Raw genomic sequence first — 21233 nt, 5'->3', positions numbered from 1 at the left:
AGCCTGGATGACAGAGCAAAACTCCGTCTCAAAAAAAAAAAAAACCTCAAGAAAAAGAAAACTGTGTTGTTTGCTGCAGGCATTTTAAGAGATTTATTAATGCTGTCACTAGAACAAGTCCAAGGCTTATGTCTCAATAATACATGTTGCATGAGTAAATGGACATTAAAAAGTGTGGCTTCTTTTTAAAGTTAGTCATTGCTATGAATATGTGAACACAGTACGCACAAAGAATATGACAATATGTGACAAATCTTGCAGTTAAGATTTCTCTTGTGAAAATGTAAAAAGTGATGATAATGATAGTCAATATTAATAAAGCCCATACTATGAGCCAAGTGCTACCAGGAATGCTTACGTATATTACCTCATTTTATCCTTGCACTATCCTTACTAGGAATCATGCTATTTTTATCCCCATTTTACAGAGGAGGACATTGAGGCTAAGAAATAAGAAGTCACTGCTAATAGATGACAGGGCACAGACTCAAATTCCGCATTCCTAAGAATGGAGGCTCAATGAACACTGACAAGGCCCAGGCTGAATGAATGAGAGACAAGCAGGCACTTACCTTTCTGGACTTGACTTCAGTGAGGAAGAGCGGGCTGGGAGGGGTAGTGTGGCCGACCTCTTGACTACCTTCTCACCATCAATGTAGCTCATCTCACTTTTTGAGCGAGGCACAGAAAGGGGAGATTTTGCTGGAGAAAGACAGTGCAGACAAAAGACTTAAAACTCATGAAAACTGAAAAGAGGGCGATTATCTTCCCTCATCCACAACTTTCCCTTCCTCCCCCACAACCAGGTTATTTGAAGTCACTTACTGTCTTCAGAAAACGAGTATCTGGGAGAGTACAGATCTGAATCATCATCTATTGAACAAAACAAAATGCAGTCAGGAGAAGTCTGGCTAAGGTAAGAGAACCAAGTTGTATGTTCCCCATTTCCACAGTCCAGTCCGAGCATCCAGCCCCACTAGGGATCCCAGTGGAGAGAAGAAGAGTGAAGCGCCAGAAGCTACACCACGGCAGAGCACGTTTGAGAGGAGCAAGGTTTGTAGAGCACACCCAACCAAACCTGTAGTCCAGGTAGGACAGTCATAACTGGTGGATGCTGCTGCCTGACATCAAGAAATGCATAGGGACAAACAGCCAAGGGTCCTCCTCCAGAGAATCCACACAACCAAAGCTGGAATGCAGGGTCTGGGTCTGGCTGAGTGGGAAGCAGGGGCTGAGATGGATCCCCGGCTGCATCAGCTCAGTGTATGGTTAAGCTCACCGAGTTCAACAGTGTCTTGAAAGGCCTCTTACAGGGGCCTCGGGCTGCTATCGGATGGGAAGGAGAGGCCCAGAGGGTGGGTTTTCTAGCTCCTTGCCTCAGCTTTGACCTGTTTTATATGGTAAGCTTTCATACACATCATTAACAAAGAAGTTCTGCAGCTAAGAGAAGAATTTGAGAAAACCCTCACCAAAATTTGTTTTGATTCCACCTCAATCTGGTTCCCTGAGTAGATTTGTTTCTTTGGAACACAATAGACCCATGGTCAAATGGCTTCCTCTGCGAAGGTACTACTCGGAGTGAGTATCTAAACTGCATCTCTGGAGCAAATCAAACTCACACGTGTCTCTATGGTGGGAGGTGGCTCTCCAAAGGCATGACACACATCCCTACGTAGGCTTGACACTGGGTTCTAAAACTTGCAGAACCTATACAAGATCTGAACCCCCTGTGGAAGTGGCTGTATCTTCTGAACTAAAAATCAGACCACAGGCACGTTGATGGGAACAGGTTTTTAAAGTGGGACTGTCCCGAAAATGCACTCTATCTAGTCACTACATCCATGATGGTCCCTCCAAAGCACTACTCCAAAAAGAGTTAGTTAGCCTTTCCCATTTCTAACATCTTGCTAATCTGGATTCAAAATTCACATACATGGAATGAAGACCCAATTCCTTCCCTAAAGTTCATGACAATTAGGAAAGCACATGAACTAACCTGCAAAGACAAGTCAAAGAATCCACTGTATGGTGGTGACTTCGTGTTAATCAAGTCCTTGTTTCTATGCAAATCATTTTAAGTTTCAGAAGAGACAAGGCCAGAATATTTTATGCAATATAAATAAGCTAATGTTGCTATTATTTTGAGTAAAGTATTATTCAGACAGCCTCTCTAACAATCACTCCTTCTTGTCCCCTCTTTTCCCCATTTTTATTTGTCTCAGGTCTCCCTTGGCCCACATAAGGGACAGGCATCAGGTACCAAGGTGCCTTTTCCCCTACTTCCTTCCCTCACTTTTAAGAATTTATCAATATCAAGGTTGAACAGGGCTTAAGGTTTTTTTCTACCAACATAGCCAAGCCTTTCACTATTTTAAATTGAGTGTGTAAGCTTATTTATGTTATCTTCTGAAAATAGAACAGGGGAAAGAGATAAAGTGGGATCCAAAAAAAGATTTTTTGAAAGATTATTCTGAAAAATTGCGTGTTGACAGTTTTTTGTTTTTTTAAACAGAACGTCTGATTATACTGACAAAATGCCACGATGTCAAAGAAAACTAAAAATGAGCTTTGATTACAGGGACTTGATTAGAAAAAATGCTGCAATGAAAATGCCCAAATGAAAAGTTAGCTTAGTTAGAAGCTGATGTATGCACTGCTTAAAATGTAGCCTAGCATTTTAGCTCAAAACCCTGTACATCTCTGAATCACGGAGAAATTATAGCTTATCAGTAGATGATGAGATGAAGGTTAATTTATAACTATTACCTGGTTCATGAAGTAAGAAGCAAAGTTTTCACTGGGTGGAGAGGAGTGGCATTTAAATATTCAGGTTTTTTTTGTATTTTTTTTTTAAGCCTGAGCTCTTTAAAAAATGTTTCTCTCTAGAGCTTTCTAATGTGGAACTCTAGAAGGTTTATTAGAAGAAAATGAGAAATACTGGTTGAGCATGGTGGCTCACGCCTGTAACCCCAGCACTTTGGGAGGCTGAGGTGGGTGTATGGCTTGAGGTCAGGAGTTTGAGACCAGCCTGACCAACATGGTGAAACCCCGTCTCTATTAAAAATACAAAAATTAGCCAGGCGTGATGGCATGCGCCTGTAGTCCCAGCTACTTGGGAGGCTGAGGCAGAAGAACTGCTTGAACCCCAGAGGCAGAGGTTGGGGTGAGCCAAGATCGTGCCCCTGCACTCCAGCCTGGGTGATGGAGTGAGACTGTCTCAAAAAGAAAAAAAAAAAAAAGGAAGAAGAAGAAAATGAGAAATAGTTCTAAGATAGGGAAAAAAACAGTACTACTTGGGAAGTTTAACAATGTATGTACTTTGAAAAGGAGAGGGAGAACCAGGAAAGTTGGAGTTGGGGGATGCTGGTAACAGAGGCGTCTGAAGAACTGAATGTGCTTAAAGCTCCTTTCTTGGACGGGTCTGGTGGCTCACACCTGTAACCCCAGTGCTTTGGGAGGCTGGGGTGGGAGGATTGCTCGAGGCCAGAAATCCAAGACCAGCCTGGGCAACATAGTGAGATCCCATCTGTACAAAATATTTTAAAAAATTAGCCATGCATGGCGGCACACACCTGCAGTCCTAGCTACTTGGGAGGCTGAGGTGGGAGGATCGCTTGAGTCTAGGAGTTTGAGGCTGCAGTGAGCTATGACTGTACCACTGCACTCCAGCCTGGGTGACATGGCAGAGCAAGGCTTTGTCTCTAAAAAAAAAAAACACTTGTTTCTTATTCAGCATTGGTAGAGAAATCTCACCCACGCCAGGCTAACACAGGGCAGGGGAGTCTCTGTGAACAAGTTTTCATTTCTCTCAAAGGGTCCACAGGTTCTGGTATGTGGATTTCAGCTCATGAACTTTCAACAAGACAAACAAGTCATACAGATTCATCTGAACAACTATAACACAGGACAAGTTCTAGGGCTTGTGAAATCCATTATTTTAATTTTTGATGTTTGTCTTGTAAATCTAATGGAAGAATATTTTACCTCAGCTTATGAATAAAAATAATAATTGTAGCTCCCATTATTAAGTGGCTAACAATGGCTGGTAATTTACTAATGTCATCTCACTTCGACCTTGCAAAAAACTCCAAGAGGAACTTAATACCTCATTTTATAGACAAGGAAATGAAAGCCCAAGTAGGTTGAGAAGATTTGCCCTTAGCTGCAGAGTGAGACAGACAAAGCAGAAATGGATTTAAGGTCTTTCAGATTCCACTTCCCTATGTCATCTAGTAGCCCCGTGACAGAAATGCCTACTATGTTCTTTCACCCCAGTTTCATCTGCCCAATCCTGGGAAAGCTGAAAGACTGGCTATTCTATTACCACGTTATTATGGAAGAGGCAGAGAAAGATGTTGTCTTGAAACTCAAGGCATGCACTGCACTGTTGGCCAGGCCAATTTCCAGCCCCTGAAGCCTTTGCCCGATTTTTGCATCCCCTTGCCCTCAGTGACGTTTAAGCAAGTTTTCTGAGTTGCCTCACATTTCTAGTTTTCCTCTTGCTGGTCTCCAGGGACAATGGATAACACTGAGTCACTCTTGCTACATCTTTTCTTTTCTTTTCTTTTTTTGAGACAGAGTCTCACTCTGTTGCCCAGGCTGGAGTGCAGTGGTGTGATCTTGGCTCACTGCAACCTTTGCCTCCCGGGTTCAAGCAGTTCTGTCGCAGCCTCCCGAGTAGCTGGGACTACAAGCGCCCGCCACCACGCCCAGCTAATTTTTGTATTTTTAGTAGAGACAGGGTTTCACCATATTTGTCAAGCTGGTCTCGAACTCCTGACCGCAGGTGATCCACCCGCATCAGCCTCCCAAAGAGCTGAGATTACAGGCGTGAGCCACCGCCCAGCTTCTACACCTTCTATCAATAGTTGCTGCTCCTTGCTGCCTTCTCCTGGGAGACTAAGTCAACACTGGGGAAGATGGATATGCAGTTAGAAATACCAAGGAATGGGAAAACAGTGTAAGGAGCATGTCTGCATTTCTCCACACTAGAGCCAGCCAAATGGGACAAGTGTGCTCAACATAGTTAAGACATGTTAAATGAAATGTTTCTCAAATTGTCTATTACCTAGCACCTGAAGCTCTGCCTTCACTATTTCTCCAAAGGCCGTTTAAAACAATGCTAGAGTGGGCTCAGCTGTGCAGAAATCTTGTGGTTTCTGCTCATGGTGGAATCACATGCTAATTGTGCTCCTCAGAGCTCCAAGCAGCAGACATCAAACCTTGGCAGCAACACTCAGACCTTCCTATGCCAGTGATTTGCAGGAAGCTGTAACACTGCATGGGATTTACACAGGGTAAACAACTCACTTAGGCCTCTGAATGTCCTGCTGGGCTCTAATATTTACACAATGATTCTTCTCTGGGCTTTGGAAATCTGTCCTTGGTAGCTCAATTTGGGGACAGCCACTCTCCTACAACTGCCAGGAGCCACATAATTGCCTTTTCAACCACAGTGACTTTAAATGAGCTTCCAAATCACTTTTTTTTTTCCTGTTTTTCTTTAATTTATAAAAATCTCAAAGACAACTGAACAAAGTACTGGTTGAAAGTTGTTCTAAAAAACCGCCTGACTAAAATGGGAGGATGGGCAAAAATCATTTGCATAACCACTTGCCTATATCAATTAAATTTCAATTTTATGCATTTCTCAGGCCTTTAAACTTGAAACAATTTTCCAAATATTAATGGCTCATTTTTGACACAATCTTTCTTCCATTGCTCAACCTAAATCCTCCTCTGGCTTTACCCCTCACACTTAGGAAGAGAAAGGATAAAAGGGTAAAGATAGTCATACACGACCCCCGTGAACAAAAATAGTAGGGGAAAAGACACAGATGTAGAGTTGGGTACTGAGTCTGGGTGGGGTGGGAAAGGAAGAACAAACAAAAGGGTAAGGATGTCAGGAAGCCCAGAGAGCTTGGGGGAAAGCATTACAAAGCTGTCTACGTTTTAGTTACAGGCCATCAAGTTCTTTTTTTTTTTTTTTTAAGAGACAGGGTTTCACTTTGTTGCCCAGACTGGAGGGAATACAGTGGTGTGATCATAGCTCACTGCAGCCTCAAAATCCTGGGCTCAAGTGATCCCCCTGCCCTGACCTCCTGAGTAGCTGGGATTACAGATGTGGCAATCAAGTTCTAAAGAATGCAAAAAAAAGACCAGGATAGGGTGTACAGTAGTTATAGAAGACATAGAGAAAAAATAGAACTCTAAAGAAGAGAATGAGGTGGAGCAAAAATTAGTTAAAGGAGAAAGTTTGGGAGAATCATAGGGTTAGAAGAAGACTCACCGTCTTCATCTGCTATCGAACTCCTAGGCCGTGAAGGTGGAAAGGGAGTAACTGCTACCGTTTCTTAACTATCCCACAGGCCAGTCAATGGCTTTTGCACTTGCTAGGCGGAGATCTCCTGGGAAGCTCTCGTTAGGAGAGCGACTCAGCCCCTCCCCTGGGCAGTACTGGCTGGAGTCTGGGGCAGGAGGCACAGATCCTGGCCAAGCATCTTCACAATAGAATTATTTGCTTGAACTCAAGCAAAACAAAGCTATTCTTACAAATCCTGTAAGGCCAGTAGAGAATTATTTTAACTCAACTACAGCTGTGCCTGAGAAGATGCGCCTCTTTAAATCCTCGCCTTAGTGCAATCTCTTCTAGGAATGAGGAAGAAGCACTGAGACAGACCATTTTGACACCACAACCTGGGGATGCCTAGAGGTGGTGTCTTGAGTGACATCACCGAGAGGTGGCAGTGGCCACCACCAGCCTGAAGTGGTAGAAGAGGCATCGGAAAGCATGGGAAAAAAAGCTGGTCTCTGGGGCTTCACCTGGACTCACCTTCTCACTGACATGGTCCAGGAGGTCCTCACAGGCACAGGCCACAGAAAGTCAGGAGAGGCCATGGACCATGAAGTAACATACCAGTTATCTGGTTTTGCTGCAAATTCTGAGCCATTATTTGAAAATATTTTCCCTCTTCTTGACATCAAATGTGCCAAGTGAGCCAACATCATTTGGGCGTGTTCAGAGTAGGGGGCACTAATTCTGTAAAATCCGCATTCTCCATTCTCATCCTATATCCATATTCCCAAAATTGCGTCTGGCCAATTTTCTTCATCTCTTTTTGGGGGCTGGGAAAGAGTGGTATTTCCCCATCCCAGTGGTTCTCAATCCTGTCTGTCAATCACTTGAGGAGTTTTTCTAACTATATATTCTTTTTTTTTTTTTTTTTTTTTTTTTTTTTGAGACAGAGACTCACTCTGTCGCCCATGGTGGAGTGCAGTGGTGCGATCTCGGCTCATTGCAACCTTTGCATCCCAGATTCAAGTGATTCTCTTGCCTCAGCCTCCCAAGTAGCAGGCGCCTGCCACCATGCCCGCTGGCTAATTTTTTTTGTATTTTTAGTAAAGACAGGGTTTCACTATGTTGGCCAGGTTGGTCTCGAACTCCTGACCTCAGGTGATCCACCCACCTCGACCTCCCAAAGTGCTGAAATTACAGGCATGAGCCACTGTGCTGGGTCCCTAACTATGTATTTCCAGGCACCATCTGGGAGGTACTGGCTTAGCAGACTGAGGCAGGACTGACTCAGGGGAAGCTGAATGCCTGGAGTCGGGTACCAGAGAGCCTCTGGACAAGAAGGGGACAACCAAGAACACAGAGTCAGGAAGGGGAAAGGAATCTGCAGGGCAGTATAGCAGCGTGAGTAAAAGCCTATGTTTACGGAGCCCCAAACACCTAGGTTTGAATCCTGGTTCTGCTACTTACTGTATAATCTCGCATCTATTACTTAATCTCTCTGAACCTCATACTCCTCATTGATAAAATGAAGAGTTACTTCATGGGGCTGCTGGGAGAATGAAAATGAGATAACAATAGTGATATATTCAGCACAGAACCTTGTATGTGGCGAGGGCTCAATTAATGACAGCCACATAGTCACTGAGGTGGTGGTTATGTCATTATAAGACTATTATTATTAATAGGATTACCACTCTGGGCTGCCGAGATGTTGGCCACCACACTGCTGTTCCTTAAAGCAGCAGGGGAGAAGGTGGGGGACGGCATTTCTGAAGCTGTTTCTGCACAGTTTGCCCCTCTCCCTTCTGCTAACATCTCTTCCGTCCCATAGACAGCAGTCTCCAAGATTACAAAATGATTAAAAGTGACTGCCCCTTCTTGGAATTTCCAAAGTTTTCTTTTTTAAAAAAGAACATTTTAACCCTCATTGACTGAGACATGATAACTCTATTTATAGTCTAAAAGTCTGGCCAGAAGTTTGCTTTTTCACTGTAGCTGGGGGAAAAAAGAAGGTTGCTAAGCCAGCATAAACAAACTTTCACACAGTCCCTTACTATTGAGGAGGATCAGCTTTGAGATCTTTAGAAATGTCTTTTTTATACTGTATAAACAACTAGAATTTAGACAGAGATGGCAGCCCTTAGGCTAGGCTTTGATAGGTTTATTACAAATAAGTCTAGTTCCAAATTCTGAATTAAAACCAAACAAAAAAACCCCAGCAGTAAAAACAAACTTCTCCCCAGGAGAGAGACTCTGGAATGATGGCTCAGATTTCTCAGTAACGCTGTTTCTTAATGCACATTAACATCTGTGGGTAGAGCCTCCACTTGGTGCTGATCTGTCTTGAATGCCTTTCTTTGAAAGGCATACATCTTTCCTATGTTAAGAAGGATGTGCATAGAGCGCAGGGCCACCTATCGGGGAGCACAGGGCTGGAGCAGCACCACGGACAGGGCTGATGAGGCCCTGCTGGAGCTCACAGACAACATGAAAACCACAAATCAAGGATCAAGAAATCCAGAGACTCCCTTGAAATGGTTTAAAAAAAAAAAAAAAAACCTCAAAACCAAAAACCCTGTGATTATTTAAAATGATCTAGCTCAAATGTTTCCTTCACTTGTAAGAAGCCCTGATCTAATTGAATACATCAGTGATCTATGCCTGGATATGTCATCTAGGCAAGAGTGGGGGCGTGAGATGGAATTTACCCTATTTTTAAAAGATCTCCAGGGAGGGTGTCTTTTTAGAAACTTGTGTTAAAGTCTAATCATCTTTGCTATTAATAATTTTTTTTATGTCCAACCTAATTTTTTCCTTTTTATTCTTTGAGACTATTTCTTCCTTTCGGTCTCTGAAAATAAAAAAATAGTTAAGGTTTGCTTCTAAATTATATGTGATAAGTTATCATGACATCCCTTACTGTTTATGCCTCTATGCAAAATAAATCCAGTTCCCTCATATGCTGGACTTGATGCATGCCAAAAATCAGACGTGATCGTCAGCAGGGGTTGCTAGGCGTGGTGGCTGATGACACGGGAGCTCTGGCTGTGTGGCCATGAAACCCTGTCTTTGGACCAACAGCCAAGCTGACTGTGGAAGCTGTGGGTGCTGCCTGTGGCAGGCCTAAGGCAGTCTTCCAGTCTGATGGAAGCCACTGTTCCTCTCCACAGGATTTCTTCAAGTGGGCCTTCCTTTGCCTGTGTCCGTGGGATACTGTGCCTTCTGCACGCTCTGTGCTTGTTGCCTTGAAGGAAACTCTTATCTTACGAGTTTGGCTGGGTTCGCAAGTCCAAATAAAGCACAAATCGAAAATTGCAACTAGTCACAATTACTCTGAAAAAACTCCCTAACTCAACTCAGTGAGTTGTTTCTTAACCAATGCTTTTGTGTGGTAATCAGTACCATGAGACAGAAAGACTGCGCTCTCTACACCAAATAGACTCTTCTTGGCCTTGAGGAAGTCACTGATCAGAATTAAATTATCAGCTTTTAGTTCTGTAAGTCTGGGTTTGTTTGGTAGACCTTTCTTTTCATTCAAAATAGGCCCCAGGCATGAAATGGTTGGAAACCAATTACTGGGGCATATGAGAGACCAAAAATGGCCTATGGTATTTTAACTGTATCCAACACATCCCAGTGTGTCATCTCATATATGACTGATGAATAAGAGTTTGGTGAATGATTGAATGAATAACTTTACCAATGATGAGAAGGACTGAGAGGGATGGTCTGCTGAGCTGATTAGAGCAGAGAAGCATCAAGATTGTGGCACTGGCATTCATCCCTAAGAAAGAACTCTGGCTCCACAGTCCAAAGCCTTCTCATGAGTGTTTTCCAGGTATTACTGAGGGCCCACTGTGTGCTGGCAAGGTTTTCTGTGGCATTCTGGACACAAGCTCTCACAACTGCCCCCACACTGGACAGAGTAAGCTGAAGTAACCTTGCTGAACTCTCTGCCAGATGTGAACTTCTGAGGACGGGGTACATGTCCTATTCATGGCATTACTTCCAACGACAGTGCCTGGCACATAGCAACTGTTCAATACTACTTGAATGAAGTTCAGAGCACTCAACATCTCATCCTAGAACAGTATTTAACAAAACTTCCTCCTCCATACTGTATCTATTCACCCTCTTCTGGATTACTCATCCAAAGATCAGATAATCCCTGCTATTAGGATAATTCTCAAGATGTTGCCCCTAACTCACATTTTAGAAACTTCTTGACACTTAGACTTTTTCCCCAGAAATAGTATTTCTTAGACACAAATGTGGCTGTCTTCCCCAGCAGGTACAAATTCCTATCCAGCTCTTTCATTAAATGTTTTCCAGCTTAGCTAAAACTCTTATTTTCAAGAAATGTCATCTCCCACTATGACTGAATCTTATACCTGGATACCTCTTCAGGAATTCCCTACCAAAGAGAGATACCCTGAGGGCCCAGGAAAAGAGTTAGTTGCAGGCATGAGAACTGGGTAATTTTCCTGTTGATGGTTGCAGATCCACCTCCTGCCCACCCACTATAATGACTCAGCTTCCCTGAGTCACTGCTCAACCACCAGCATCAGGTGACCACCTCAGGTACAAAGCCTTGGGTAGTTGGGTAAAAGAGCCCCACATGTTCAAAGCATTATAACTAAGCTAACACTGGCTACCCTGTTAATCATGTAAACCCTAAGGGAATAGGACTAAAATACCATCTGGATAGACTCTCGTGATACAGTCAGCAAGGAGTGAGACACCACCACAAAACACAAGGTTAGAGGGAAGCAAATGACGGAAACAGCCCTTAGCCACCAGGAAAAACCCCAAGGTAAAAAAGAAAGTAGCAGCACCAGTACAAAGAGAGGCACACAATTTTCCTTTAATTACCTTCAGATTTAGGACTAGGAGTAGATGCAGGAAACTGGTAGGTGGGAGTGTAAGGATTGTCCTCTGTAGCAGAGAAAAGCAGTGGATTTTGAAACTATCCACCAGGAAGTAGAGGAAGTGACAAATCCCAATTGACTCTTTCGAATGACTGATTACCTATTTTAGTGTTATTAAAGCACACAGGCATCACACTTAAAAACAGATTAATGAATTAGAAAGGATTTAGTTATTTTAACATAGCACATCATGCAAATGAGTGAAATAAAATTTTCACCAGCCAAAAACGACTATGAAAATAAAATCTAAAAGCCCAAATCTTATGCCTACAATGGAACTATAAGAATTAATTTAAAGCTCGGACAACAGATATGCTGTCTAAGATTATGGTACCTTCGGAAGTTTGCTGGATTTCAGGAAGTTCAGGGAATTTGTACGTAGGGAAATAAGGGTTTTCTTCAGGAGTGTCTAGGCAGAGAAGCAGGTTTGGGAGAGAGAATAGAGGAAGATACAAATGGAGAGAATAAACGAGTAGGAATCCACATACAATTTAGGCTCCTTGAACTCTGGAACATACTAAGCTTCACTAGTGATATGAAAGAAATTCAAACTGCTTTTAAAAATCCAGTCCTTTTGCCTGAATTACCGAGGCACATCGAAAGAGACAATACCATTACTCTTCTTGGACAAAGAATTGCCACGAACAGGCTCCAATGGGCAAGAAACATTTAACATAAAGCATCAGGTTTTTACTTTTGATAGGCAAGAAATATTAAGTATGGTAATAAATAGTATGTAATAAACATGCTATCCTAACATGATTTCTTTAAATCAAAGCTTGTGTTGTGGACATTCAGCAAACAAGTAGATCATTAATTTTTCAAATACCTCTGCCTACCATTAAGGCAGGTAGTTTTGTTTAGCACCTACAATTTAGATTAAGAACTATAACATGAGAAGGCCAAAGCTGCCTGTGGGGCAAAATTACATATTTTGCACATTTACGTGCATTAATGTCTCTGCAATTAGGCTTCCAAAGCTGGGTCTAAAGGTGAGAGAGTCACAGATTGCAAGACGAAATGGGCAGTGACTTCAGGAAGTGATGAGTGGAGCTGACCCCATCTGATCACAGAAATCCAAGCATTTAGTTTCACCACTGTGACCACGCTCATCCACCCAACCACAGTGGATTCACTCTTCATTGGAAATGCTAAACGCCTCAATATTTACAGCACTTCGATATTCAGAAACAGTTTGAACAGGGGCACACCCAGGTTCACTTTGAACCCAGCAGGAGTTAATTAACAGTGATGTTAGCTGGCATCCACAGCTCATCAGAGAGATTGGGCTTAGGTGGGAACACTGACCAGAACACTCTCTCTTTGCCTTCGTGTGTCATCCATGCCAGGCAGCCAGACTGGATTTGGGTAAGGGGAAGGGCAGGATGCTCTGCCTGTGGCAGAAGTGGTACCCTTCCCACGGTGCAGCTACATCCCGCCTATCAGCTGACTGGCAGCACAGGCAGCGATGGGAGCCGGTGGGGTCATGTCCTGCCCAAGCACTGGCCTGCGGTTCTCCATGCTGGGTCACCTGCTGATAGCCCAGCTGGCATCTGATTTGGAAGCGCTGCTCTTTCAGCTTGAGCGGGCTCTGGTGTGTCAGCTCCTGACTGACTCTCAGGGCTACCTGCCAAGGGCTGGCTCTCAGCTGGGGAAGATTATTTTTCATATTAACACAGCCTGAGAGGCGTACTATGCATTCTACTTCACAAGGCCAAATGTGTTCTCCTTTAGACCCTGTGACATTCTCCGGAGGAAGGGAAGCAGAACAAACACAGAAAGGTACATGATTGGTCCAAGGTTACCCGAGTGCTTGGGGGACTCAATCCAGGTGAGAACCTTTTTTTTTTTTTTTTTTTTTTTTTTTGAGACAGAGTTTCACTCTTGTCGCCCCAGCTGGAGTGCAATGGCGCGATCTTGGCTCACCGCAACCTCCACCTCCCGAGTTCAAGTGATTCTCCTGCCTCAGCCTCCAAGTAGCTGGGATTACAGGCATGTGCCACCACGCCCAGCTAATTTTGTATTTTTAGTAGAGATGGGGTTTCTCCATGTTGGTCAGGCTGGTCTCAAACTCCTAACCTCAGGTGATCCACCCGCCTCAGCCTCCCAAAATGCTGGGATTACAGGCTTGAGCAACCACGCCCGGCCAGAGAACAGTGTTCTTAATTCCCAGTTCAGTGCATTCTCAACTCACTCTGCCCACAAGGCAGTCATGGGCTGACACAGGGAGATGTACCTAAAGCTGGAAGCAGGTGGGTGACGGAGCTGCTCACATCCCAGGCAGACAGATGCTGGAGCACAGGCAGAGTGCTGGGCTCAGCCTGCTGCATTCCACATCTGGGAGGAAGGATTTGAGAGCAGATCTCAAATTCCACCTCTGAGGCAGGCACACAAGTGCTTCCTCCCTCCTATGCTCTGAAGGTGCATGGCTGGGCTCAGGCAGACCAGTACCTAATGAGGTCCAACTGCAGGACCCAGTCTTCTGGCATCCTAGCAAAGTGAGTTCAGGCCCACAAAATGTGTATTGGCACATAGCACAGCATAGCTTCTACAAATGAAAATCAGTACCTCTGTTTAGTTTGTGGATCTGTTTAAACATAGTCTTGTACCAGTCTTTTGATCTCTCAGTGTTCTGTAGAAAAACAAAGGCAAAGAGCAAAATTAAATGAATATCTTGACACATTTCAGACCTCCTATGATTTCAAAATCAAAATGGAAAGTAACAATATCTGAATTCAAAACTCAGCCACATTTATCTTTTTTAAAAAGGCAAAACTTTTTAGAAAGAGAAAAACCAAGGGTCCCAAACCTCAATCTACAGGGTAATATTTGGCTGAAAGGATACAGATTTTGAAAACAGTGGATGAGGATACATTTGAAAGGTATCCATTTTTAAATTTTTAAAATTTCACTTTTAGATAGAATCTCTCCATATACAGACTGTGCCAAACTGAAGGAAAGTCTCCTAGAAATATAAGAGACAAAGGATATTTGCTTATCATGCTGTGCCCCCAACCATTCTAGATTATTCAACAGCAATGTATCCGAGTCACCTTGCATAGGGCCAGATTTAGAATGCATACATTAAAACATAACTCATTATAGCATCTACTGCCAGAGTTTTCACCCTAACCACAAAGCTGGAGTGGTTGGGCCTTTTTTTATATAAAAATAAAACAAGGAAGGTGACAGGTGGCTAGATATTTTCACTCCCACTTTACAGAAGAGGAAATGAGATACAGAATGACAAAGCGAACTGCCCAAAGTCACAGAGCTGATGAGAAGGTGAGTGCAAGGGCCATCCAACGCGATGGTTAGGGGTAAGGGTTTGGGAGTCAGACAGACCATTCTGTCACCCACAAGCTGTGCAATCTCGGATGAGTAACAAATCCCTCCGAGTCCCCGTTTCCTCATCTATAAGATGGAAATGATATTAGTATCCATTACTCACTTGGATGAGTGATGCTTAAATGAGATAATGTACTCAGCAAATGGTAGCTGTGATTTCTCTTAGGAATAACTCTCCTTCTATATTACTACTTAGGACCAGAGAAGAGTTATTTTGAGGCTTAGTCCACTGTGGTTTCTACTGGCCTCTTCCAAGAGGACACATTTGTTAAATGGAAATCACAGTGGAACATATTGCTGGCAATGGTCTAGTAGACACATGGAAAAGAATGGAATTCACCCTAATCCAGTTCCAAAAGTCGCCCAGCTTTATGTTAAATGTTTCTTGCCCATTGGAGCCTGTTCCCTGGAATTCCTTCGGGCCTGCAGGACTGGCAGGCCTGTGCTGCCGGGGAGAGCTGGGTCAAGGATGCCATGAGACCTGCTCTGTCCTGGAGGCTTGGCTGGCGGAATCCATTCTGAGGTTCCCTTAGTGTTCCCTACTCACTTTGGATGACACGTGATCTCCTATCCAGGGAGATCTTCTTCCTGAACCTGTCAACAGGGACCTTGGGCCTCACACTCTCCCCAGGATTCTCTTACCCTGGACCAGGAATTTCTCAACATGCTCCACACAGAACAATAATGAAGGAAGACTGCCCATGACATTGTCCCTAGAACACTCACACACTCAGCCTCTGAAAAGTTCTACAACAGAGAAATCTCTCTGACTTGGTCCCACCCAGCTTTTCCTCACATTTACTTGACCATGAAACCCTTTATTCATAGGACTTAAAACAACCAACACCCACTTTGCGAAAAGCTGTCATACACCAACTCTGGAGCACAGCCTCTGGGGGCTCTGGCACTCATGGGGCTTACAGAGACGATGGTGTGATGGGGTTCACATGTACTCAGAGTGTACACTTGTCATAGCTTAAGATGAAGCCTAAGAAGGACCTCTAAGTCAATATACATACCCGGAGTGGGATGCCCACTTCATCCATGGAAACATCGCTTAGGTCCTGAGTGCTCTTCACCACCCGCCTACTGTCATCCTTTGCTCTTTTTTCAGCAGCCTTGCCAGGTGAGGTGGGTTTTTCCTGGGTTGGTGCTGAGTCCTGCTCTCCCACTCTTCTTTCTGAGACAGGATCTGGAAATGAAAAGCAATTGTTAGCTGAAGCTCTTTTGATAGCTGCAAAACAGAACACTCCTGAACAGGCTAGCTGGGGGGAAGCGTGTCTGCTAATTCTCAACTGGAATTAGTTCTGCTTAGAGCAGAGGTCAGCAAACTTTGGCCCATCGGCTGGTTTTACTGGAACACAACCATGCTGATTCCTTTACATATTATTTATGGGTGCTTTTGCACTACTATGGCCGAGTTGAGTAGCTGTGACGGAAACCATATGGCCTGCAAAGTCTAAAATATTTATCATCTGCCCTTAAAAAAAAAAAAAAAAAAAGGCTTGCCAACAATGTGATCAGAGCTTTGCAGAGGTATGCACATCGTGCTCTGGTCAACTGAGTAGTTCTGATTATTCTAGAAATTAAGGAACAGGTAGAACCACAGGACGGGGCTAAACATTACTTGAAAGTTTTTGATTCCTCTTGAGGAAGTCACTTAACTTTTCCACGCCTCAGTTTTCCCATCCAAAAACAGGGATAACAGTTCTATTGGCAAGCTCACAGCAATGTGGTGAGAAGACTTATCAGGATAACTTATGCCAAAGTATTCAGGAAGCTGTACATTGCTAAGTGTACATTATAGATTATTTTTGTTCAAGATTGGAAGATATAGAGCCCTAATAAAGATACCAGATATGACCTAAGATTATAAAATTACTTAATAGAATCTGGCTTCCAAGCTATGACATTTATTTATTGGGCAGACATTGCGCTCTACCTTGTGGACATGAAGGTGAGCATTCCAGAATCTTAGCCTTCAGGGAGCTTACAGTCTAGTGGGCAGAAAAACCAAGTGAGCCGGCAATGAGAATGCAGGGTGACAAGGGCCGATTCTCAGAAGAGAAGCCAATCAGACTCACAGGAAGTGAAGGGTGCTCCAGAGGAACAGCTTAAATAAATGCTTGGGGACCTCTGGACTACTGAGCTAATTATGTGCCAAGCAATCCACTAAACTTTTCATATACATTCTCTTATTTTATCCTGCCAAAGATCTATGAGGAAGAAACTATTATCGCCTTTCTTTTTTTTTTAATAGTTAAAGGATCAATACACAGAGAAGTTAAAGTACCCTGCCTGGGGCCACACAACCAGCTCATAGCCAAGCTGTGATGTGGCCTAATGTCCACCCGACTCTAGCAGTCCTCTCTGAACCACATCCTGCCTTGCCTCTTTCAAAGATGGTACCAAGGTTTCAAGTCTGGAAGCCTGGCCTAAGCCAAATGGAGAAGTTAGAATTGGGTTAGGAAAGGGAGGGAGAAATGGCTTCTTCCATTTGGACTATGGTAACTTTGAGAAGACAGCAAGATACTCAAGTAGGAATGCCCTAGAGACCCCTAGAGGAAATATGGAGGGGCCCAGGTGAGACACCCTGACAGGAGTGCAACTTTGGAGGCATCAGCCCAAAAGTGATGGCTGACACCAGGGAGATGGCAGAGCTCAGTGGTGGACAGAAGCAAGGCCAGAGGAAAGAGCTAAAGTCATGCATGGAAGGACACCACAGTTATAGCTGCAAGGCAAAAGAATCCCCAAAGGGATGCAAAGTCATCTGAGGGACAGAGGATGAACCAGAAAAGTACACAAGGTGCCACTGAACCAGGGAAGACAGAACTCCAAGAAGTGGGTGGTTAAATGTCTCAAAAAAAAAAAAAAAACCCAGAAATTGAAGCAGAAGAGGAGGCGGCATTAGATTAGGCAAGAAAGAAGTCACAGGAACACTCTGAGGGAGCAACTTCAGGAGGGCAGTGGGGGTGGGTGCCAGATTGCACAGAGGGTTGAAGGTGTAAGCAGGAAGTTGGGGGAGTGAGTGGGGAGTTCAGCACAGAGGAAGGAGTATGCTAGATGGTAATTCAAGAGGTCAAAAGATTAGGGGCAAAAAGCTTTAAGCCAGCTGGGTGCCATGGCTCATGCCTCTCAACATATCAGGAGGCTGGGGCAGGAGGATTGCTTGAACCTAGGAGTTCAAGACCAGCCTGGGCAACATAGCGAGACCCCATCGCTACAAAAAATTAAAAAATTAGCCAGGCACATGCCTGTTGTTCCAGCTCTTGGGAGGCTGAGTTGGGAGGATCTCCTGAGCCTGGGAGTTCGAAGCTGCAGTAAGCCATGATCATGCCAGTATACTCCAGCCTCAGCAATAAAGCAAGACTCTGTCTCAAAAAAAAAAAAAAAAGTTTAGGCCAAGGGAGCCTAAAATCCTATCAGTGAGAGTGAGGCCCATGAGGTAAGGATGAAGGGCATCAAGATGTGCTGTGGCAATTAGTAAGTGCTCAGTTAAAACCTGCTTATTGATTGACTGCAAACAGGTTCTCGTCTTTGAGAAAGCAAAAGGTGCAGACTGCTGGCTGGGGGACTACACTTGTGTGAAAAGGAAGAATGTGAGGACACATGCAAAGTTGTGAAAAAGTCAGAGATGTCTGTGAGTGGAGGAGACGCTGTAGAAGTGGGGGAAACTGACTTCAGCATGCTCAGGCTTTACAACTTTCAGTCTCCTCCATGGGGTCGTGACTGCCCACATCCAAATGATTTCTAAGCTTAGCAAGTGCTTCAGAAAGCCTGATCCCTGGCATCATCACCGTCAGTGTCAAAGGATGTTAAGACCAGACTGGCTTTATGGAATGAGTTCTCATGCTCCCAGAAAATTCCAACACGAGGCCAAGGATTTGGCAGAAAGCCTGGAAGTGTAGAGGGATTTCAAGTTACCCAAGTCTACCCTTAATGTGGCTCTGCTGAGCATTCTCCTCCCACCTGGAAAGGCCTTCTGTTGAATGTGAGCAGAAAGGAGCAGATGAGGCTGAGTTCAAGCTCAGTCTTACATGGTGCTTTAAGATCATGGTGAGGATCACAGACATGCCATACTCAGGGTCAAGGCAGGTGACTCTAACAACAATCACACCTGACTGCAAAAATCAGGCTGATAGTCCATGGATTTCTCCTAAAGCTGTCAGTGTCCTTTTGATCTACAAAATGTAGACCTGAATTGTTTTACTTGAAAGCTTGTGGTCATGTGACTCATCATTGAGTGGATTTCAATATACAGAGAGCCCCTGAAGAAAAAGTGTCACATTATATAATGAAAACCCAAAGTGACACTTAACTGTACCATGCAGGTGACAGGGCCAGGTGTTGACATCCGTATTACAATAAGGGCTTGCTATTTTCTCAGTAGGAAAATGCTGATCCTTCACATGACATCCTGGGGGCATTTCCTTCTAGTCTTTTTTTTTTTTTTTTTTTTTTTTTTTTTTTTTTTTTAATTACACAGGGTCTTGTTCTCTTACCCAGGCCGAAGTGCAGTGGCATGATCATGGCTCACTGCAGCCTTGACCTCCCTGAGCTCAGGTGATCCTCCCACCTTTGCCTCCCAAGTAGCTGGGGCTACAGGTGTGCGCCACCACACCTGGCTAGTTTTTTTGTATTTCTGTGGAAATGGGGTTTTGCCATATTGCCCAGGCTGGTCTCAAACTCCTGGGCTCAAAGAATCTGCCCACCTCTGCCTCCCAACTGCTTGCCTCTGCCTCCTAAAGTGTTGGGATTACAGGTGTGAGTCACTGCACCTGGCCCCAGCTAATTTTTTGTAATTTTTTTTTATAGAGATGGGGTTTCACCATGTTGCCCAGGCTGGTCTCAAAAGTCCTGAGCTCAAGCAATCTGCCCGTCTTGGCCTTCCAAAATGTTGGGATTACAAGTGTGAGCCACTGCAAATCTAGTCTCCTTCTAGTTTTATACTGTGCTTTAAAAGGGAAGGTTCTGGGCCACCAAATAAATGACAATATTGACAACCTCAGATGGGGCGTCTGTTTGCAGGAGGTGGGATAGCTTCCCTTTTCTTCACACTGAGAGCTGCTGATTGAGGATTATAGCAATGCTCACACTTCTCTGCAGAAGAACGATGGCCTCTCTACACCCTATGCCAGCCTCTCTCCCAGCCCTTATCTTATTATCCCATCTGTCTCCCCAAGGGGACTGAGAGGTACCTGAGAACACCATGTAGGCTTCATTCCCAGATGACTCTCCCTGAACATCAAGCCTCAACAAAAATCTGCTACAGAGAGGGAGGCTGGCAGCCCTGGAGTCCCGTCCCCATAGGTCATGGCTAAGCCTTACTTGCTCTAAGAGACTAGAGAGTGCCAACCCAGCCAGTCCTCTCTGTTTCAGGAGCTCCTGAACAAAGCAGTACTACTTCTTTTAAAGCATAAACTAATATTTAGTGAGCACCTACTTTGGGCCCCACTCTATCAAACATCATCAGCAGATCTGTCCCAAAACTCAGGGAAAGCGATAGCATCAGTCTTATTTTAGAGGCAAGGAATAAGCCTGAGCTGCCAGCACGGTGGAGCCACCTTTACATTTTTTTTTTTTTTTTTTTGAGACAGAATCTTACTCTGTCACCAGGCTGGAGTGCAGTGGCACGATCTTGGCTCACTGCAACCTCTGCCTCCTGGTTTCAAGCGATTCTCCTGCCTCAGCCTCCCAAGTAGCTGGGACTACAGGTGCGTGCAACCATGTCCAGCTAGTTTTTGTATTTTTAGTAGAGACGGGTTTTTACCATGTTGGCCAGGATGGTCTCCATCTCTTGACCTTGTGATCCACCCACCTTGGCCTCTCTAAGTGCTGGGATTACAGGCATGAGCCACTGCGTCTGGCCCACCCTCGCATTTTTACATGTCTTTTCTCAATGCACAAAACATCCTCCCCATTCCTGTCACAATAACACCTCCTCCAGGCTGAGGCAAGGATTACCACCCTTGTTTCCCATATGAGGAAACTGGCTTAGAGGGATGAAGTCACTCACACAGAAACACACAACTCCAAGAATAAGGAGCTAGGACCAAACTCTGCATCTCCTAACGTGTGGCTAGAGGCCTTTTTCATCTATTCTACCCTTCTTTCAAATTCCCACCCACAGGAAGGAGCCCACAGGAGCCACCTTTTTTTTTTTTTCAGAGCCACCACTCTTAGCAACCTCGGCTGGGGCCAGGGAATGAGGTGGGCTGGAGAGTGGCAGCTGGAGGAGGGACAGCCAAGGACGCCTTGAGGTCAACCACAGCCTGTCTTGGTCTCAGAGCCAAGTCCTGATAAGGCTGAGAGGGTGTGAGAACCCCACGTCCTCCCCACCCAGGCTCGCCACCAATCACAGAACAGCAGTGGCATGAAGTTGCACAGAAATCATGTAGCAGCTGTTCAGAAAGCAGTGGCTTTTGTTATCCACCAATCAGTGATTCTTAACCCTGAAATTCATGAGTGTGTGCAAATCCATAGAAATCTTGTGCACATGTTTACACGTGTGTGGCTTTTTTTTTTTTTTTTTTTTTAGAATCAATCTATTGCCTTCAATAGCTTCTCTCAAGGAGTCCATTAACAAAGAAAAGTGACACACTGTTGCACCACACTATTAGCAGCTTAAGGGCAGCACAGTTCCCTGATGTAGCCTCAGAGCC

The 21233-nt window shown here is 44.3% G+C and overlaps 1 protein-coding gene across 41 annotated transcripts in view; it reads right to left on the bottom strand.

Moving 5' to 3' along the window:
* The window catches only part of SORBS1 (sorbin and SH3 domain containing 1), a 247838-nt gene that overhangs the window by 71917 nt on the left and 154688 nt on the right, over positions 1-21233 (bottom strand). For 27 of the 41 annotated variants that reach the window (XM_030809195.1, XM_030809211.1, XM_030809199.1 and 24 more), the window contains 6 exons: positions 15591-15763; positions 13792-13855; positions 11558-11632; positions 11168-11230; positions 826-873; positions 573-702 (listed from right to left, as the gene is read on the bottom strand). In XM_030809195.1, the coding sequence (XP_030665055.1) occupies positions 573-702; positions 826-873; positions 11168-11230; positions 11558-11632; positions 13792-13855; positions 15591-15763 (553 nt within the window). The remainder of the gene's footprint in view (positions 1-572; positions 703-825; positions 874-11167; positions 11231-11557; positions 11633-13791; positions 13856-15590; positions 15764-21233) is intronic. The other 14 variants (XM_030809224.1, XM_030809225.1, XM_030809227.1 and 11 more) reach the window with 2 other exon arrangements.

The sequence above is a fragment of the Nomascus leucogenys genome, chromosome 3 (assembly GCF_006542625.1).
Source record: "Nomascus leucogenys isolate Asia chromosome 3, Asia_NLE_v1, whole genome shotgun sequence".
NCBI lineage: Eukaryota > Metazoa > Chordata > Mammalia > Primates > Hylobatidae > Nomascus > Nomascus leucogenys.
This window is presented reverse-complemented; position numbering and strand designations above follow the sequence as displayed.